The 20900-nt window shown below is 41.2% G+C and overlaps 1 protein-coding gene across 8 annotated transcripts in view; it reads left to right on the forward strand.

The window, feature by feature from the left end:
• WDR17 (WD repeat domain 17) overlaps positions 1-20900 on the forward strand; it is a 121567-nt gene that overhangs the window by 55256 nt on the left and 45411 nt on the right. For all 8 annotated transcript variants that reach the window (XM_075127811.1, XM_048847788.2, XM_048847789.2 and 5 more), the window contains 4 exons: positions 6357-6540; positions 8751-8981; positions 19618-19869; positions 20598-20720. In XM_075127811.1, the coding sequence (XP_074983912.1) occupies positions 6357-6540; positions 8751-8981; positions 19618-19869; positions 20598-20720 (790 nt within the window). The remainder of the gene's footprint in view (positions 1-6356; positions 6541-8750; positions 8982-19617; positions 19870-20597; positions 20721-20900) is intronic.

Here is a 20900-nt window from a genome sequence, read left to right on the forward strand (position 1 = left end):
AAATTAGAACTGCCATCGTGGGTCAGACCAATAGTCCGCCTAATCTAGTATCCTGTCTTGTGACTGTGGCCAATGCCAGGTGCTTCTAAGGGAATGATCAGACCAGGCAACGACTCACTGAACCATCCAATTGTCCAGTCCCAGCATCTGGCAGTCAAAAGATGGTTTAGGGACATGTAGAGCTTGGGCCTGCATCCCTGATTATCTTGGCTAATAGCCAATGTACTTATCCCGAGGGACTGATCTAATTCTTTGTTCAACCCATTCATAGTTTTGCCTTTCAGAATATAATGAACACACATCTACAACCCTAAGATGCCTTTACAACAACAAGAATTCTAAAATCATGAGTTATACACCCTCGAGTCAAGAAATTTTAATAAATACATGATATCTTTTTTTTTTATGTGCCTCTTTGTTCCTGAGCCTGTAGGGTGCAGTAAGGCCAGTTCCAATGCCTTGAGCCTAAACACCTGTATGAATCTTAGTCTACCCTCATACTGATCCTGTTACCTCTCCCAAACATTTAATATACCTAAGGCCATATCTACACTTTAAGTGTGTGTTAACTCAAGTTATGTCAGCATAGAGTCACTACGGTTACTATGTCTACCCCCAACCCTCTAAACCCACCTTGCCTCAGTGGCTACTGCCAATCATCATCTAGCCCCTGCTCACTGGGGCAGACTGCAGTCTGTAACGGCCACTCGTCATTAGCAAGGGGTTAGGACCTGCTGCCTTTGCCTATCCCCAGGCTGCCCCTCTGCAGCCGCAGTACTTTTTCATAGGCCTTCATCAAGACCTGCAGCCTGGGGTTTACCAGGCTGGAGCTCCCCTTGCCCTTTCTCAGCACTGCTCCACTTCAGGTACCTTCCTCCCCTTCCCACTCCAGGGCTAGAGTGAGACTTCTCCAGCTTCTGGCCCACAGCCCTCTTATCAGGGCCAGCTGGGCCCTAATTGAGCTGGCCACAGCTGTGGCTGCTTCCCCCAATCAGCCTAGCTTGGCTGCTTTTAACCCGTGCTTATTGGAGTGGGGAAGCCACCCCACTACAGGCACAGACACAACTTATAGTGATGTGCCCCGTGAGGGTTAATGTGTATAAATTAGGTATGTTGGCAACAAGAAGAAAGTCAAGGAAAGTGTGGGCCCCTTACTGAACGAGGGAGGCAACTTAGTGATAGAGGATGTGGAAAAAGCTAATGTACTCAATGCTTTTTTTGCCTCTGTCTTCACGAACAAGGTCAGCTCCCAGACTACTGCACTGGGCAGCACAGCATGGGGAGGAGGTGACCAGCCCTCTGTGGAGAAAGAAGTGGTTCAGAACTATTTAGAAAAGCTGGACGAGCACAAGTCCACGGGGCCGGATGCGTTGCTTCCGAGGGCGCTAAAGGAGTTGGCGGATGTGATTGAAGAGCCATTGGCCATTATCTTTGAAAACTCATGGTGACTGGGGGAGGTCCTGGATGACTAGAAAAAGGCTAATGTAGTGCCAGCCTTTAAAAAAGGGAAGGAGGAGGATCCGGGGAACTACTGGTCAGTCAGCCTCACCTCAATCCCTGGAAAAATCATGGAGCAGGTCCTCAAGGAATCAATTCTGAAGCACTTAGAGGAGAGGAAAGTGATCAGGAACAGTCAGCATGGATTTACCAAGGGAAAGTCATGCCTGACTAATCTAATTGCCTTCTATGACGAGATCACTGGCTCTGTGGATGAGGGGAAAGAAGTGCACATGTTATTCCTTGACTTTAGCAAAGCTTTTGACACGGTCTACCACAGTATTCTTGCCAGCAAGTTACAGAAGTATGGGCTGGATGAATGGACTATAAGGTGGATAGAAAGCTGGCTAGATCGTCGGGCTCAATGGATAGTGATCAATGGCTCCATGTCTATGTGGCAGCTGGTATCAAGCGGAGTGCCCCAAGGGTCGGTCCTGGGGCTGGTTTTGTTCAATATCTTCATTAATGATCTGGAGGATGGTGTGGACTGCACCCTCAGCAAGTTTGCAGATGACACTAAACTGGAAGGAGTGGTAGATACGCTGGAGGGTAGGGATGGGATATAGAGGGCCCTAGACAAATTAGAGGATTGGGCCAAAAGAAATCTGATGAGGTTCAACAAGGATAAGTGCAGAGTCCTGCACTTAGGATGGAAGAATCCCATGCATTGCTACAGACTAGGGACCGAATGGCTCAGCAGCAGTTCTGCAGAAAAGGACCTAGGGGTTACAGTGAACGAGAAGCTGGATATGAGTCAACAGTGTGCCCTTGTTGCCAAGAAGGCTAACAGCATTTTGGGCTGTATAAGTAGGGGCATTGCCAGCAGACCAAGGGACGTGATCATTCCCCTCTATTAAACATTGGTGAGACTTCATCTGGAGTACTGTGTCCAGTTTTGGGCCCCACACTACAAGAAGGATGTGGAAAAATTGGAAAGCGTCCAGCGGAGGGCAACAAAAATGATTAGGGAACTGGAACACATGACTTATTAGGAGAGGCTGAGGGAAGTGGGATTGTTTAGTCTGCAGTAGAGAAGAATGAGGGGGGATTTGATAGCTGCTTTCAACTACCTGAAAGGGGATTCCAAAGAGGATGGCTCTAGACTGTTCTCAGTGGTAGCAGATGACAGAACAAGGACTAATGGTGTCAAGTTGCAGTGGGTGAGGTTTAGGTTGGATATTAGGGAAAACTTTTTCACTAGGAGGGTGGTGAAGTACTGGAATGGGTTACCTAGGGAGGTGGTGGAATCTCCTTCCTTAGAGGTTTTTAAGGTTAGGCTTGAGAAAGCCCTGGCTGGGATGATTTAGTTGGGGATTGGTCCTGCTTTGAGCAGGGGGTTGGACTAGATGACCTCCTGAGGTCCCTTCCAACCTTGATATTTTATGATTCTACAATTAGATTCCAGGGCCTTGTACCATCCAGAAACATATGCAACAGCGACAGGTCCTACTTTGCTAAAAAAGGGACATCTGATGTAGCTAATTGCTACAGATAGCAGCCTCAGGTACGTGTGGTGTGAGAAACTGCTGTCTGTAGGAATTAGCTTCGTCCGATTGCAGTGTTACAGGTAGCACATCCCTACAGATGGCAGTTTCTTATGTGTGTGTGTGTCTGTAAATGCTATCTGTAGGACCAGGCTACCTGCAGCAGTGTTAGGTACTACTTTGCTAAAAAAGGACATCTGCTGTAGCTAATTCAAGCAGTCTCACATGTAAAACCAAACTGATAGCTTTCTTTAACAGTGTAACAAGCCTTGTGGATGGGGGAGGAAGTGGTTGACATGGTCTATCTTGCCTTTAGTAAGGCTTTTCATACGGTCTCCCATGACCTTCTCATAAACAAACTATGGAAATGCAACCTAGATGGAGCTAAAATAAGATGGGTGCAAAACTAGTCGGAAAACAGTTCCAATAGTAGTTATCAGTGATTCACAGGTGGAAAGGGCATAACGAGTGGTGTTCTCCAGGGATCAGTTCTGGATAAGTTTCTATTCAAAATCTTAATCAATGATTGAGATAATGGCATAGACAATTATAAAATTTGTGAATGATAACAAGCTGGATGCATACAAAATGGAAAATGACTTCCTAGGAAGGAGTACTATGGAAAGGGATCTGGGGGTCATAGTGGACCACAAGCTGAATACGAGTACTGTGGAAAGGGATCTAGGGGTCCTAGTGGACCACAAGCGGAATATGAGTGAACAGTGTAAAGCTGCTGCAAAAAAACAGATCACTCTGGGATGTCCGCTCTACTCTGCACTGATTAGGCCTCAGCTGGTGTATTGTGTCCAGTTCTGGGCACCACATTTCAGGAAAGATGTGGACAAATTAGAGAGTCCAGAGAAGAGAGAGAGGAAAAAAGTAAGGTCTAGAAAACATGACCTATGAGGGAAGTAGCATCTTTTTACAAAAGCTGTTTCTTACAATCTGTACGTATAAATAACTACTACAGATAGCACATTTCTACACACACCAATTTCACATACACTATAGTGCAAGAAACTACTACTGTAGGCATTTGCCACATCAGGTAGCCGTTTACTACAATAGCAGTTTCTTACAATCTATAACATATCAGTAACTGTAGGAGATTATTACATGGAGCAGTTTAATACACTACACCGGCAGTGGGCAGAGAGCCCTCCCCCCCACCCAACCCGACCCAATCCTAGGAGCCAGAGGGACCTGCTGGGTGCTTCCTGGGAGCTGCCCCAGGTAAGCACTGCTGGGACTCCCCACCTCGCTCCCGGGCAGGTCCCTCTGGCTCTTAGAGTCGGGGCGAGGGGGCAGGGGGCTCTCTGCGCGCTGCTGGCGCCTTCAAGCCCCACTCTACAGCTCCGTCAGCTCCCATTGGTATTTTTCCTGGCCAGTGGGAGCCACAGAGCTCGCACTTGTGGTGGGTGCAGCACGTGGAGAGTCTGGAGACCCCCCATGCCACTCTGACCCTAGGAGTCAGAGATCTCCCAGCAGGGCTGGTGACTGCAGCCAGGGAAGGGGGCAGGATGTGATAGAGTGAGTGTCTGGGAGATGTGTGTGGGGTGCTGGGCTTTGAGGGTGTGGAGGGCACTGGGCAGTGGGGGAGGTTTGTGTGTTTTGGGGTACTAGGCAGTGGGGGCCTGTTGGGGGGTGCTGGGCAGTGGGGGAGATCTTTGTGTGTTAGGGCACTGGGCAGTGGGGGTCTGTGTGGGGCATTGTTTAGTTGTGGTGGTGGGGCTGTGGGGAAGGGCACTGGGAGGGAGGGAGGAAACCTGTGCCCTTGGCCCCGTGGCTTCTGCTGGGGGCTGGAGCTGGGGCCTTGAGTCCTTGCCCCGTGACTTGTGGTGCGGGCTGCAGCAGGGGCCATACACCCCTCTTGCAGCTTCCTAGGGCTGTGCGCCCCCTCTCATGGCTCCAGTTGGGGCTGTGCACCCGTGGCTCTCTTCCTCCCCCCCCCCCCCCCCCCCCCACACACACCACCCCCTTCGCCCAGTGTGTCCTGATATTTCACTCTTGCGATCTGGTCACCCTAACTGATAAGGAAATGTCAGGATTAGATTTACTTGCATGCTCTCCCTTAAATGAAACATAGTGGGGAAACAGGAAGTGGGCCCTGGAGGGTTCCTGGTGTATTCTGATGAGACTGAGCTGGTGTGGAGTGAGTGCAAGCTGCATTTGTTTGTTTTTTATATTAACTTTAATAAAACCTCAGTTTTAAATCCATCTCTGGCTTGGGAGTGTAACAATTGTTCATAATAGGATAAAACATCTCTGCAGCAAATAGAGTACGTGAGGTGCATATTATGGAGCGCAAGTGAGGGGATAAACTGAAGCTTTGCCCACTGCCTCTGGGCTGTGGAGTACTAACCATTGCTTCTACTGCCAAAAAAATGAGTATTAAAAATGACATACAATATATAGTTAAAATTATAGAATCCATGAATACAATATGTAGTCCAACGAAGCCTTGTATACCAGAGCTTCTCCCTGGGTCATTTCCCCTTCTTTGCTATACTAAACCAAAAAAGCCAGCTAAGGAAACTGAACCACAAAATATACATGAAAGTAATATTAATAGTTTGACTTAAGGTGAAAAAATCAGAGTTAAATCTTTACGAAGTCTTTAATCAATCATGTTCTGTTAATATGAGACAAACGTAGGTTGATCTTACACACTATAAATGCTGGAGCTTCTGGATTTGAAGGGTTGGATACACATTAGTGGCACTAAATAAAGGTTCCTGGAGATTATGTTGATTGCTCAATATTGCAAACACCCACTGAGTTCATTCAAAGTAAGATCAGACCCACTGTATTTTATAAATCACTATATCATGAGTAAATGTTTTAGGTTGCTTCAATAGCTTTCCATTAATTCCAGTGTCAAATTGTTATTTGTCTATGATTAGAGAAAGGTTCCAGGCATCATAAATTCTGTTCCAGCTCTGCCACTGATTGGCCGTGTTACGTAGGGCAAATATCTTTGCGCTCCAGTTTAGCCATCTGTAAAACAGGTATAATACCTGTAAAGTACTTTAAAATTCTGATATGAACAGTGCTATAGAAATGAAATGAAAGAAGTTACTATATGAAACACATTGAAATATTTTTAGGGGTGAGGGGAGGGGCTTAACTGAATATTGACATCTTTTCACTGCAATTAAAATTTATATGGATCTAGCTTATTAAAGTTGCAAATACTCAGACTTGTTAAATGCAGTGGAAATCAAGTTGTAGTCTTTTAAGTATGGTAAGCTTCATATTCTTGTCCATTAGTGACTTGAGCTGCTATACTATCCAACTTAGCAATATATGCTATAGATATTAAGTGAGTTTACTGAAATTTGAGTATCTAAAATAAATTTGTGTATTTTTTTTCAGTTGAATCACCGATACAATGAATTCAAACTCCGGGCAATTATGTCTGAGCATAAGAAGACAATCACAGCAATAGCTTGGTGTCCCCACAACCCTGACATGTTTGCAAGTGCCAGTGCAGATAACTTAGTGATCATTTGGAATGTGGCTGAACAAAAAGCTGTTGCAAAACTGGACAGTACAAAAGGTATCTGAGACTCAGAGGTTTATTTCTTGTACCTCTTCATCTTTGAAATAGCAGAAATACTCACAATGTACTAAATGTTGAATGGTTGGTAGAGAAGGTTTTAGAAGTTGAACAGTTATACGTGGAGCACAACATTCTTTAGCCTCCCTTCTACTGTAGTTCATTGTAGAATATGATAAAACACAGTGTTTTTGTACATTGTTCTGAACTATATAGTAATTGCTGAAAAACTGAACTTTTCCACTCTTCTTACAGCAAAAGCAGCCTTTCAAAATGCCTTATACTCAGGGCACATTTACTTGTTTGTTTTTTATTGGCAAGTAAAATAGTATCAATTATCACCAGTCATCATAGTGAAATGTAGGCAGTTACGATTTATGACTTGGATGTGAATTTTCATGGCAGTTTTGCAAGGCTGAACACAAGTAAAATCTGGTCTACAACAAAGGCTGCTGTTCAGATGAGGCCATTTACTAATAATGATCACACTTCAATTCTAAATGGTAGGTTTTGGTTCAGTTTAGATAAACATCCTAACGTGCAGCTAGGTCTTCTCAAAAGTATGAAACTGTTCATCCTATTCTCTTCCAAATGTGTTTTCCAACAGGCTGAGTGTAATAACTTCCCCTGCAACAAGCCTGAGTTCCTTCCCTGCAACCAGCTAGTGCACCCCAGGTGCTTTTCTGCAAGCAGTTTCTCCAACATGTACCTTCTACGATCCTATACCTTTTCAAGTTCTGTTAGGTCCAGAAGGTCTGGCAGCCTCTCTTGGGTTTCTCAAACTTTCTGGTGCTCTGAGGCTTCCCATTTTGTTATTTTCTAGAATATATGGCATGCCTTTGAAAACCTTACGCACTGTGAGATCTAAAGGTCACATGAAAGCACAAGTAGTGGGCAGGGAAATCTGAATTGATTCAACCCTGATAAAAATTTTACTTTTGCTCAGGATATGGGTTAAAATCACTACTGGTACTTATTTTTTAAGGACCAGTTTATCAATCCTAAATAATTACTGGATTCCATGACTGACTTTGAAAGAGATGGTTTTCATATCCCATTTATGTACCTCCTGTGTTGCTCAACACTTCTATTTTCAGACGTAAAGGGTTTTAACACAGTTTATTAACTTTACACTCATATCAGATATCTCTGATGCTACTATTACTAAAATGTACCTAAATAAAATGTGCATGAGAGGCTTGGGGAAATGTAGATTATCGAGATTGTTCTTTGATCACACCTTTCAATCTAATTTTTATGATTATGTGGAGTATTGCAGTGTGTGAAATGCTGAGGTCAAACCTACAACTTGGGATACTTGAAGTTAGGTGCCTATGTCCATATTTAAGCATCTAAATAAAAGAAATCTGATTTTCAGAAGTGCTGAGCACCTACAGCTCCCACTGATTACAAAACTTTAAAGTTTAGGTGCAATTATCTGCTCCTGTAGTCTTAGACCAGGTGTACACTACAACTTGTTTCGGTGTGAATAAGCCACTCCCTGAGCGACATAAGTTACTCTGACCTAAGTGCTGATGTGAACAGCGCTATGTCATCAGGAGAGCTTCTCCTGCTGACATAGCTACTGCTTTTTGCAGAGATAGGTTTATTATGCCAACGGGAGAGCTCTCCTCCCGTCAGCATAGAGTGTCTTCACCAGATTCGCTACAGGGGTGCAGCTGCATCGGTGTAGCTGAGCCGATATATCGCTTCTAGTGTAGACTAGCCCACTGTGATTAGAATTCCTGGGTTTTTTTCAAAACGTAAATACATTTTGTAAAAGTTTGCATGTAGTTTTGTTTTTTAACTGATTAATAACAGTTCATTACTCTTACTGTAAGGTAAGTAATTATGTAAGGATGAACATATAGCATATAGAAGCAGGCTAATCTTCAGTCATATACATAATGCCCTTTGGCACTAGTGGAAGGTAAGCATGTTTATCACAGTGTAGTCTGCTGCCATGTAGTATATAAAATTTTCACTCTTTGAAAATGCATAAGTAGAGTTTACTTTTATGCCATACCAAGTACACACAATTGCCTATGCTTAGACTGAAGTCTGTTAAATATTTTTAACATATTACTTTACTAGTAATTTAAGATCTGTAGCTTTTCAAGACCAGTGTCAGTAATGGGCTAAGAATATTTGATAGATAGCATTCTAAATTTCAAATGCTAGTTCTTACACTTTTTCTTTAAATGTTTCAGGGGTTCCTGCCTCACTTAGTTGGTGCTGGAATGCAGGTGATGCAGTTGCATTTGTTTCCCATAGAGGCCCATTGTATATTTGGACTATCTCAGGACCAGACAGTGGGGTAGCTGTACATAAAGAAGCACATAGTTTCTTGTCAGACATTTGTCTATTTAGATGGCATCCAAAGAAGAAAGGAAAAATAGTATTTGGACACACTGATGGAAGTCTTTCTATTTTTCAACCAGGTAAAAATATACTTGATAAAATAATTATTGACCACTGAACGATTTTTGTTGTTATATTCTCTAGTTTAGATTTTATAAAAACTTTTATATAAAATTTGTTTAGAGTATAGTAGTGTTCCTGCTCACTGCATATGACGGAAATACATCTGATTAGCTCAAGAAAATTGAGAATCTTTTGTCTTTATATTTAATCCTATTTGGTTATCAAATCAACACTGCATCTTTGAAATGTGTATAATAAGCTGATTCTGAGGGTATGATAACAACCCTCTACTCTAAACTTTTGATCTGCCACTATACTGATGTTCGCCAGGAAGTTCTGATCTCCTAATTTTATTTATTTGGATTGTTATTTGTTGAATGTTCTAACTGTTTGAATGTTCAATCCTCTTACCTTTTTTTTGCTAAACAAATCAGCAATTGTGAACCCAGATCTAAGATTCTGTATCCCATTAAAGCATAGTAGGGCAAAGAACTGTCCTTTTAATTTATCTGTAATGCACCTAGCACATTTTTGGATGCTTTATAAATAGCACAATATTGTATTAAATGCACATTCCTTGAAGGAATATGTGGAGATATCCTTGGGAGTTAAGTAGTTAATTCTCTTTTTCATATGTGCCTCACTGCTTGGTGAGGAAAGATGACCCTCTGTGATGACCAGTTTTGTGTCCCGGGGTATGTATTTTTCTCTTGCTCTGACAACTGACTTTGAATATTAGGGGAGGAAGAATCTCCTCTAAACCAGATGTTAGTTTTTGGACAATGCTAAGAACCATGCTAGAATTCTTGTATTTCTCCTGCTGCTGCTCTTTGTACCAAATTAGCACTTCCAAAGGCTATACTTTCTCTGATACTATGTGTTACTTCCAGGAGTGCTGTCTCAGCCTAATGGAAAGCATCAATAAAATGAAAATATATGATTTACTGTTGGGCCATGTACACACATGTGGGTTTGGCCAAAATGATTTGAAGGTGAAAATAGGAGTAATAGATTTGGGAATTAGATATTTCAAGAATGTAAGAAACTTGCAAAGGTAAGTAGAACTCTGGCTAACATGGCGAACAATAATGTGAGTTTTACCACTTGATGTTGTCAAAGTCAGATTCAAGACTCACTGAATTTGTCAGACCACTCTGTTTATTAGCAAAGCGCTTTGCCAATGCACCCAGATATATGTGAGCATCTCTCTTAGGCTCAAGCTAACTTATTTATACAAATAAGCCAAAGCCAATTTAACATAAGAGACAAAAGGAAGCAGAAACTGACAAATATACATACATATCTTATATGCATACTAACGTTTACCAATCTCCTAGCTCAGTAGGAGCTCTAAGTTAATTAGTTTGAGGACCCATTGTCTCACACTCCTTAATGTTTCTCTTCCTGACAACTATATTTCAACAAACCCTTCAAGTAGCATTTCTTTAATGAATTATAATTTCAATATAATTCATTCTACTTTTACAATGTCAGCATTATTCATTACTCTTGGGGAAATCTCAGTTCCCAGCATCATAGAATTGACTTCAGATTAAACCAAGGGGAACAGTGGGGGGCAAAAATCCTAACTTGTTTCAAGACTGATCTTGATAAGTATTTGGAGGGAATAGTATCAGGAGATTGCCTACAATGACAAGTGACCCATCTGTGACTGCTAGTAGCAAAAATACCCAAAGACTGGAAATTGGGCACTAGATGGGGAGGGCTCTGAGTTACTACAGATAATTCTTTCCCAGGCATCTGGCTGGAGGGTCTTACCGGGATGCTCAGGGTTCAACAGGTTGCCATATCTGAGGGTAGGAAGGAATTTTCAGCCAGGTCAGATTGGCAGAGACCCTGGGGGTTTTTCGCCTTCCTTTGCAGCATGGGTCATTTACTGATTTAAACTAGAGTAAATGATGGATTCTCTCTAACCTGATGTCTTTAAATCGTTATTTGAGGACTACAGTATCTCAGCCACAGGTGATGAGGCTATTACAGGAGGGGATAGCTGAAGTTCTGTGTCCTGCAATGTGCAGGTCAGACTAGATGATCATGATGGTCCCTTCTGGCCTTAAAGTTTGTGAGTGTAAACACAGAGGTACAGCCTACAGTTTTCTGATTAGGATTGTTTTGGTTTGAGTAAGATCATTATTACAACTTCGACTCATTCACTGGAACCTTTTTCTATAGAGTAAAATCTAGCAATTGTACATCACTCTGCTATATCTAAAATATAAATTCCACACTTTTGCATTCAAGCAGAGAATATAATTAGTTAAGTCTCGGACCCTGCAAACAGTTTAGCATGTGAGTAACTTTACTTACTGGAATAGTCCCATTATAGCAAATAGGACTACTCACAAGAGGAAAGTTAGGCTGTGCATAAGTGGATCAAACCCTAAATAAGAAGGTAAATACCAAATAGTTGCTAGGAAACCCTAATTAAGACAGTCTGAGCCAGAAGATAGTTTAGCTCTCACTGAGGATTGCTCTGATTTGAAAAATTTGCTTACAATAATAAATCTGAATATTTGAATTCACAGGATTTCTTGGATTTGCAACTGTAATGGCTACCATTGTATTACTATTATGACTTTGAAAAGAGAGAAATGGGTTGTTTTGTTTTGTTGTCTAAAAATGTAGCATAGAGCCAATAGCTGATTTTTACCCTTCTATTGATGCCTCAAACACAGCCTCCCCAGGTCAACACCACACTGACCTACAGATCCAGGCTTTTCCTGTACATGGTGGAATAGCTATAAATAGTTTCCAAAATGGACAAATTTTATGATCCATCCATCTCATAAAGAAATAGACTTGACCAAGCTCACCATCTACTGCAGAAGATAATATAAAACATAATAAGGTTATATACAAGAATGATTCATTGATACCCTGAGATCTTGGAACTCTGAAACCAGTGCAACTGAAATTAATTTTCCTAAAATAAATATTGGAGGTGTGCTGAGTTGTTTTAATGAAAAGTGGTGCATAACCCGGCCATGATTGCAGAGGCGATACATAACTGTTGATAATGGGGGGGGGCATAATTTATAGGTTCTGTGGGGTATGTGACCACCCCACAGAGGTTTTCAAACTGTGAGGTGTGTCCCCTCGGGGGGGGGGGGGGGAAGCAGAGGAACATTTGGGGAAGGGGGCAAGTGGTGACGCTAGGTGACTCAGGCCCCAAGCCCTATGCAGTGGGCTTGGGGAGGGAGTGCCACCTTCACCCCCTGACTCATCACAGTGACACCCAGTCTGGGTTTGGGGGCAAAACCAAAAAATCAGGGAGGGGGCATGTTCCCCACCGTGCTTCCCCCACATGTCACCTCTGCATGGTTGGACTATTCTGTTAAAACTGATAAGTCCATTTTATTTTCCTTGGTGGGTGTATGCACACCCTGGCAATGCTGGTGGAATGGGAACTGATATGGTTTTTATCAAATCTGGATTCTGCAATTAGAAAAATACACTCTATCAAGGCAAAGGTTTAATCAAACATGAAAAATGCTTAGTCCACTTGAATACAATGGCAGATTGGACTGCAACAAGGAAAAGAGAAGCTACAGGTAATTTTTTGCTATTTTTACATTTCACATTTATATTTTCATGTCCTTTTGCTGAGATTCACCTTCTAGTGTCAAATCAGGGGTCTAGACCCGAGTCCTGCACAAAATCATGTGTATAACTCCAAATCCTTAACCTATCTTAAAGCCTTCTGTTTAGCACCTACAAACTTTAAATCCCTTATCTTGAGGAAAACTCCAAAACTTGATGTGGTAGATCCAGCATACAATTTTTTTTTCTGTTTTTATGATTTCAGTTTATTAATTTGCTCAATATCATTAATGAATTATGAATTTGATTATATTTATTTCATCATAACTTCCTTTTTCAGATGCCACAATTGCTGCTTTGGTGTCATCCTCACAAATCAAAAGAAAAATATACTAATTAAAACCTTCACAAAAATGAATCAGTTTGCTGTGATAAATGAGTTGCTTCTGAGAGGAGATCAAGATATAATAAACTTCAAGGACGTAGATCTTACTCTGAACAACTCATTAGGAATTTTCATCAACCTACTTAAGTTTACTGTAGGACAAGATCCAAAATTCAAGGATGCTCTGAAAACCATTCAGAAAACTGTGAAGTACACTTCTGCTGAAATTCAGCATGAAATAACTGATATAATGAAGAAGGTTTTGAAAGATATTGTTGAAGCTATTCAGAAAAAATAGCGATGTTAAGTTCTTCTGCCTGAAATGTGACACTACAAAGGCTGCTGTTAATGTAGAAAATGTGTCCACTGTTTTACACTACTCTGTTGAGTTCAAAGCCAAAAAGAGATTTATTGGAGTGGCCCGATAACATGGCCTCACTGCTGAAGATATTACACAATACATTTTGAAAGACCTTCATGAACTGTCTTGACCCTCAAAATACTTTGTTCTTGCTTTGATGATGTCAAAGTTATATCGGCGTGCAAAGGAGGTGTTACAAATCCTTTTACAAGAAAGATTAAACAAGCAAATACACGCACTGGTTGAATCACCAGCTACATCTGGTGGTCTCTCATGTGTCTGACAGGAACTCAGCAGTGGCTGGCTTGTTCTCAAACTGTAATTTTCTATATAGTTTTTTTTTCACAGGCATGAAATGAGTATTCTGTATAAAGGCTAGCACCTGCAAAGACTCATAGAAGCAAGATGGACTGGTCACCTGAAAACCATAGAAATAATTCACAATAATTTGGAAGAGATTCAGAGTATTCATCGGACTTTGTGAATGAATATGGTGCAAGAGGGATGTTGGAAGTTACACATTCACTCAAATTCTTGTTCTTAGCTGAGGTTATGAGAATGATTTTGAAGGTTTTTGCTCATGTGAACAATTAGTTTCAGAAGGAAGTAATGCACCCTGCTAAAGGAGTTTAATTGATTACTATTGCCCGTGAAGAACTTCTTCAAACGTCTCTGTCTTGTTGACTTTTTCCCAGACATTTGATCAAAGTACCATGTTGTGAAAGATGTGTGTGATGAAGCATCAACATTAAGATGTGCCCCAGAAGAGCCATGGTATTGCCCGCAAAATTTCAAGAGTCCATGGTCACTGAGCACTTACCAGAATTCCAAAGTGTAAATGAGCATCAGAGGTCCCAAATTTGACAAAAATTGATTGATGAAACCAGTGAATTGCAAAAAAGATTTTCTGAGAAGAATTCCAAGTTATACAAAAGGTTGCCAGCAGTCTATTTCACCAGCTCTCCAGACATCTTGAAATTGGAATCACCGTGTGCTTTGATTTACTTGCTTGGATTAGATACTGAGAAGGTGACAGTTGAAATGGCTGTATTTAAAGCACTGGTAGAAGAGAGAAATTGCAAGGGATTTTAAAAAAGAAAAGGAGTACTTGTGGCACCTTCGAGACTAACAAATTTATTTGAGCATAAGCTTTCGTGAGACTAACACGGCTGCTACTCTGAAACAAGGGATGTTAAGTTTCAGAGTAGCAGCCGTGTTAGTCTGTATTCGCAAAAAGAAAAGGAGTACAAGTGGCAGCTTAGAGACTAAACAATTTATTTGAGCATAAGCTTTCGTGAGCTACAGCTCACTTCATCGGATGCATTCAGTGGAAAATAGAGTGAGGAGATTAATATGCACCCAGAACATGAAAAAATAGGTGTTATCATGCACACTGTAAGGAGAGTGATCACTTAAGATGAGCTATTACCAGCAGGAGAGCGGGGGGGGGGGGAGGAGATAGTGATAATCAAGGTGGGCTATTTCGAGCAGTTAACAGGAATGTCCGAGGAGCAGTGGGGGGTGGCGGGGGGGAATGCTCAAATAAATTGGTTAGTCTCTAATGTGCCACTAGTACTCCTTTTCTTTTTGCGAATACAGACTAACACGGCTGCTACTCTGAAACCTGTCATTATGCAAGGCACTGCATTTAGCCGTATGGAGTGGAAATCTATCAACTTCATGAAAAAACTTGTACAGATACAGACAGACATCATCTTCCTTTCCAAATGCAAACAGATGGACATCGTACCAAAAGGACTGAATGTAAAAAATCCATTACAATCTACATACCACACAGACTGTGCTGACAGCTTGTGCCACGTGCTCTCAAAGAAACTGCGGAACCACCTGATCAACATCCTCTACAGCAAACGGGGAAAGATTAAGAATGAGCTCTCAAAACTGGATACTCTCATAAAAAACCAACCTTCCACACAAACTTCCTCGTGGCTGGACTTACTAAAGCTAGATAAGCCATTTACAACACATACTTTGCTTCTCTACAAAAGAAAAAGGACACTAAACTATCTAAACTACTACATGCCACAAGAGGCCACAGCAATGGTTCCCTTAACCCACCCAGCAATATTGTCAATCTATCCAACTATACTCTTAGCCCAGCAGAAGAATCTGTCCTATCTCGGGGCCTCTCCTTCTGCCCCTTCACCCCCACGAACATGATACAGTTCCGTGGTGACCTAGAATCCTATTTTCGACGTCTCCGACTCAAGGAATATTTCCAACACGCCTCTTAACAACATACTAATGCACAGAGATCTTCCTACCACCACTACAAAAAGAAGGATTCTAGGTGGACTCCTCCTGAAGGTCGAGACAGCAGACTGGACTTCTACATAGAGTGCTTCCGCTGACGTGCACGGGCTGAAATTGTGGAAAAGCAGCATCACTTGTCCCATAACCTCAGCCGTGCAGAACACAATGCCATCCACAGCCTCAGAAACAACTCTGACGTCATAATCAAAAAGGCTGAAAAAGCAGGTATTGTCATCATCATGAATAGGTCGGAATATGAACAAGAGGCTGCTCGGCAGCTCTCCAACACCACTTTCTACAAGCCATTACCCTCTGATCCCTCTGAGGGTTACCAAAAGAAACTACAGCATTTGCACAAGAAGCTCCCTGAAAAAGCACAAGAACAAATCCGCACAGACACACCCCTGGAAGCCCGACCTGGGGCATTCTATCTGCTACCCAAGATCCATAAGCCTGGAAATCCTGGGCGCCCCATCATCTCAGGCATTGGCACCCTGACAGCAGGATTGTCTGGCTATGTAGACTCCCTCTTCAGGCCCTACGCTACCAGCACTCCAAGCTATCTTCGAGACACCACTGACTTCCTGAGGAAACTACAATCCATCGGTGATCTTCCTGAAAACACCATCCTGGCCACTATGGATATAGAAGCCCTCTACACCAACATTCCACACAAAGATGGACTACAAGCCATCAGGAACAGTATCCCCGATAATGTCACGGCAAACCTGGTGGCTGAACTTTGTGACTTTGTCCTCACCCATAACTATTTCACATTTGGGGACAAAGTCAAATTAGTGGCACTGCTATGGGTACCCGCATGGCCCCACAGTATGCCAACATTTTTATGGCTGACTTAGAACAATGCTTCCTCAGCTCTCGTCCCCTAATGACCCTACTCTACTTGCGCTACATTGATGACATCTTCATCATCTGAACCGATGGAAAAGAAGCCCTTGAGGAATTCCACCATGATTTCAACAATTTCCATCCCACCATCAACCTCAGCCTGGACCAGTCCACACAAGAGATCCACTTCCTGGACTCTATGGTGCTAATAAGCGATGGTCACATAAACACCACCCTATACTGGAAACCTACCGACCGCTATTCCTACCTACATGCCTCCTGCTTTCACCCAGACCACAGCACACGATCCATCGTCTACAGCCAAGCTCTACGATACAACCACATTTGCTCCAACCCCTCAGACAGAGACAAACACCTACAAGATCTCTATCAAACATTCTTACAACTACAATACCTACCTGCGGAAGTGAAGAAACAAATTGACAGAGCCAGAAGAGTACCCAGAAGTCACCTACTGCAGGACAGGCTCAACAAAGATAATAACAGAACGCCACTAGACATCACCTTCAGCCCCCAACTAAAATCTCTCCAACACATCATCAAGGATCTACAACCTATCCTGAAAGACGACCCATCACTCTCACAAATCTTGGGAGACAGGCCAGTCCTTGCCTACAGACAGCCCCCCAACCTGAAGCAAATACTCACCAGCAACCACACACCACACAACAGAACAACTAACCCAGGAACCTATCCTTGCAACAAAGCCCGTTGCCAACTGTGTCGGCATATCTATTCAGGGGACGCCATCATAGGGCCTAATCACGTCAGCCACACTATCAGAGGCTCGTTCACCTGCACATCTACCAATGTGATATATGCCATCATGTGCCAGCAATGCCCCTCTGCCATCTACATTGGTCAAACTGGACAGTCTCTATGTAAAAGAATAAATGGACACAAATCAGATGTCAAGAATTATAACATTCATAAACCAGTCGGAGAACACTTCAATCTCTCTGGTCACGCGATTACAGACATGAAAGTTGCGATATTACAACAAAAAAACTTCAAATCCAGACTCCAGCGAGAGACTGCTGAATTGGAATTCATTTGCAAATTGGATACAATTATCTTAGGCTTGAATAGAGACTGGGAGTGGATGTGTCATTACACAAAGTAAAACTATTTCCCCATGTTTATTTCACCACCACCCCGCCCCCCCACTGCTCCTCGGACGTTCCTGTTAACTGCTGGAAATGGCCCACCTTGATTATCACTACAAAAGGTTTTCTTCCCCCCGCTCTCCTGCTGGTAATAGCCCATCTTAAGTGATCACTCTCCTTACAGTATGTATGATAACACCCATTTTTTCATGTTCTGTGTGTATATAAATCTCCTTACTGTATTTTCCACTGAATGCATCCGATGAAGTGAGCTGTAGCTCACGAAAGCTTATGCTCAAACAAATTGGTTAGTCTCTAAGGTGCCACTAGTACTCCTTTTCTTTTTAAGGGATTTTAAGAAGTTCTTGATGCTGCCAAGAGATTAAAGGAGGCTTTCCTGTCTATTTTTGAAATGTCTATAGTGGTGTTGTTAGGAGCATCAGCTGCAGTTTGTGAGAATTCCTTTTCTTGTTTGAAAAGAATTTTATCACACCAAAGGATGAGCATCACCCATGACAGAAAGAGAAACCTAATTCTCCTGTCATAGGAAAGTGATTTGAGTTAAGAACTGAATCTGAATGCCTTTGTGGAAGAATTTAGATGCCATTATCCAAGGAGATTTCAACTTTAGTTTCATGAACAGTCTTTTAGGTACACCTCACTTTCATGTTAAGATCTATATTTTTATATTTCTGAATCTTTGAATGTTGGAATATTTGTTATACTGAACAATCACATAAATATGTATCTTATTTTTCCTTATTTCATAAAAAGAAAATTAAAAAAAAATAATCCTCTGACTGAGACTATGGTTTTCACTAAGTACATGAACTTTTGAAGGCAAGCACAACAGCACCTCTTGTCATGTAGCCCTCTACCCCATGTCAACGTGCTAGCTATGGGCCTGAGATGAACTAACAGAAATGTATATCAATTTATGCACCTATTCACTGTTATCCAGTCTGACGTGTATTATTTGCCCCGGCAGCAGCAGCAACAGGTGGTGTTTAATTCTACCACATAAGTACCATACACTTCTAAGTTATAGTGTGAATTATTTTAATACTCAGAGAAAAATGTTCCCCAGTGAACAGACGTTTTGATTCAGTTTTTTAATGCTAATTGAAGTAGTTTTTGTTCTACATCAGTCATTAAATGAAATCCATCAGAGGGATAACAGATAGCTTTTAGTGTTTGTCAAAATGTGACAAATTAATGGCATTCTTAGTTGTCAAAATTCAAAGGTAGATAAAAGCTGAATAACTTTAGAGATAATTAATTAATTCATTGTTTCTAGGGAAGTAGCACAGCATGTTTGTTTGTTTGTTTGTTTATTTTGACTAGTATACCATCACTTTGAAAAAAAAAGATTTATATTATCTGTGAGTGGGATTGTTTTTTGTAATATCAAAAATCAGCGCCAGCTTTCCATAATATTGGATAATGACTATCATAACACAAGTTACTGGGCTCACTGCTGGGGTAGATAAGTGATATTTGATGAACTGATATATACTGGATGTCAGTCTAGATGATGTAAGGGTCCCTTCTGGTATCATACTCAGACTTTATTTGTTATTTATCCACTCTTGAATTTGAACAAATGATGTAACAAATATAATTGACCATTTACATTTGAAAAAAAAATTATTACTCTGATTCATTATCACTGTCTTTCTCTGGGTTTATATCACTCTTCTTTTCTTTGCTCATATTTTATTTTGTTTATGCAGATGTATTTACCTAAAACTAGCTTGCATCTGGGGCCTGATGCTGCAAACCCATGAATGAGGGTTTGCAGGATCTAAACCTGTAAACACGAACAGCCATTTCACTCTATTTTTTTCCATTATTAAGATAAAAAGGAAGCAGTGGAAATGTCTGCTGGAGTCAGAACGATATTTGTTAGTAAGTGCAGCAGAGGATGTACTATTAGCTTCCGTAGTACAGCCTGTGGAAGAACCTACAGAGTGTGTTGGGGAAAAATATGGATGGTTTGCCAGCCTAAGCAGACATAACAAAACTATGCATAAATCACTGTGATTGATAAACATTATATCTAATTTAAGGTGGTCTGTTGCCTTTTGCTTTTAAAGGTTCTAAGAGTCAGAAACATGTCCTAAGACCAGAGTCTCTTGAAGGGACAGACGAGGAAGATCCAGTGACAGCCCTCGAATGGGACCCTCTGTCGACTGACTATCTTCTTGTTGCTAATTTACATAATGGCATTCGACTAGTTGATTCTGAGTCTCTCTGCTGTATCACAGCATTTAATTTTCCTAGTGCAGCAGCATCAGTTCAGTGCTTAGCTTGGGTTCCTAGTGCTCCTGGAATGTTTATTACTGGAGGTAATCTTTTCTTATTGTTGATAGTTTATTGAATGGTTATAAATATAGCATTGAATCTCCAAAATAAGTACTCATGTTTAATCTTTTTTATACCTCTGACTTTAATGTCAATAGAAACAGAAATATTTTAACATATTCTAGAAAAAATGAATGCATAAAAACGAAGCAAAGAAAATGACTCCAAACAGTTTTCCATATTTTGTATCTCTTTTTTCCATGAGAACAAATGACAGAGGGTTTATGGCCAGAAACTTTCCTGTTTTTTATTTTAATCCCTATAATGTTTTCTTGATGCAAGCAGCTTTGCCATGAGTTTATCAGCATGGATTACAATTGGCTGGGGGATGGGCCTTCCCCACTCCCCCGCTTCCATTTCTGTTGTTTTTGGAGCTCACTTGTTCCAATCCTTTCTCCTTTCTGAACCTCAGAGCAAAGGGGAAAATGTGGCTGAATTGTGGGAGAATTGTTGTAGTAGTAGAGAGAGAGGAAGAGTGAATGAGAGAATATTTTATGCTGTTTTGATAGGTTTACCCACTATACTCTAAGAATGAACATCTCTAATTTAAAGTAATATTATTGTGAAGATGAGAGAGCCTGCTTGTAACATTGAATTAAATGTATAATCTTAAAATAATGTTTCACTTTTTGATTAATTGGGTGCTTAAATTATGTACATTGTTGATGCAGAAAAAACATTAATAAATGGAGCTTTTTTTTTTAAATCTCAGATTCTCAGGTTGGAGTGTTACGTATTTGGAATGTTTCACGCACAACACCTATAGATAATTTTAAATTGAAGAAAACGGGGTTCCATGGTTTACATGTGCTCAATTCTCCTCCAAAGAAAAAGTGTAAGTATACATTTTATTATTGTAATTCATTGCAATGGGTGCAAGTTAAAATAATATAGTCCTTTCTCTTTGTGTCTGATCCTGTACACCCTAAGCAAAACTCCCTGCCTTTGGATCTACTTCTGCAGTCCTTAATCAAAACAGCCATTTACACCAATGCATTTTTGGGCAGACTAAGTG

The sequence above is a fragment of the Caretta caretta genome, chromosome 4 (assembly GCF_965140235.1).
Source record: "Caretta caretta isolate rCarCar2 chromosome 4, rCarCar1.hap1, whole genome shotgun sequence".
Lineage (NCBI taxonomy): Eukaryota > Metazoa > Chordata > Testudines > Cheloniidae > Caretta > Caretta caretta.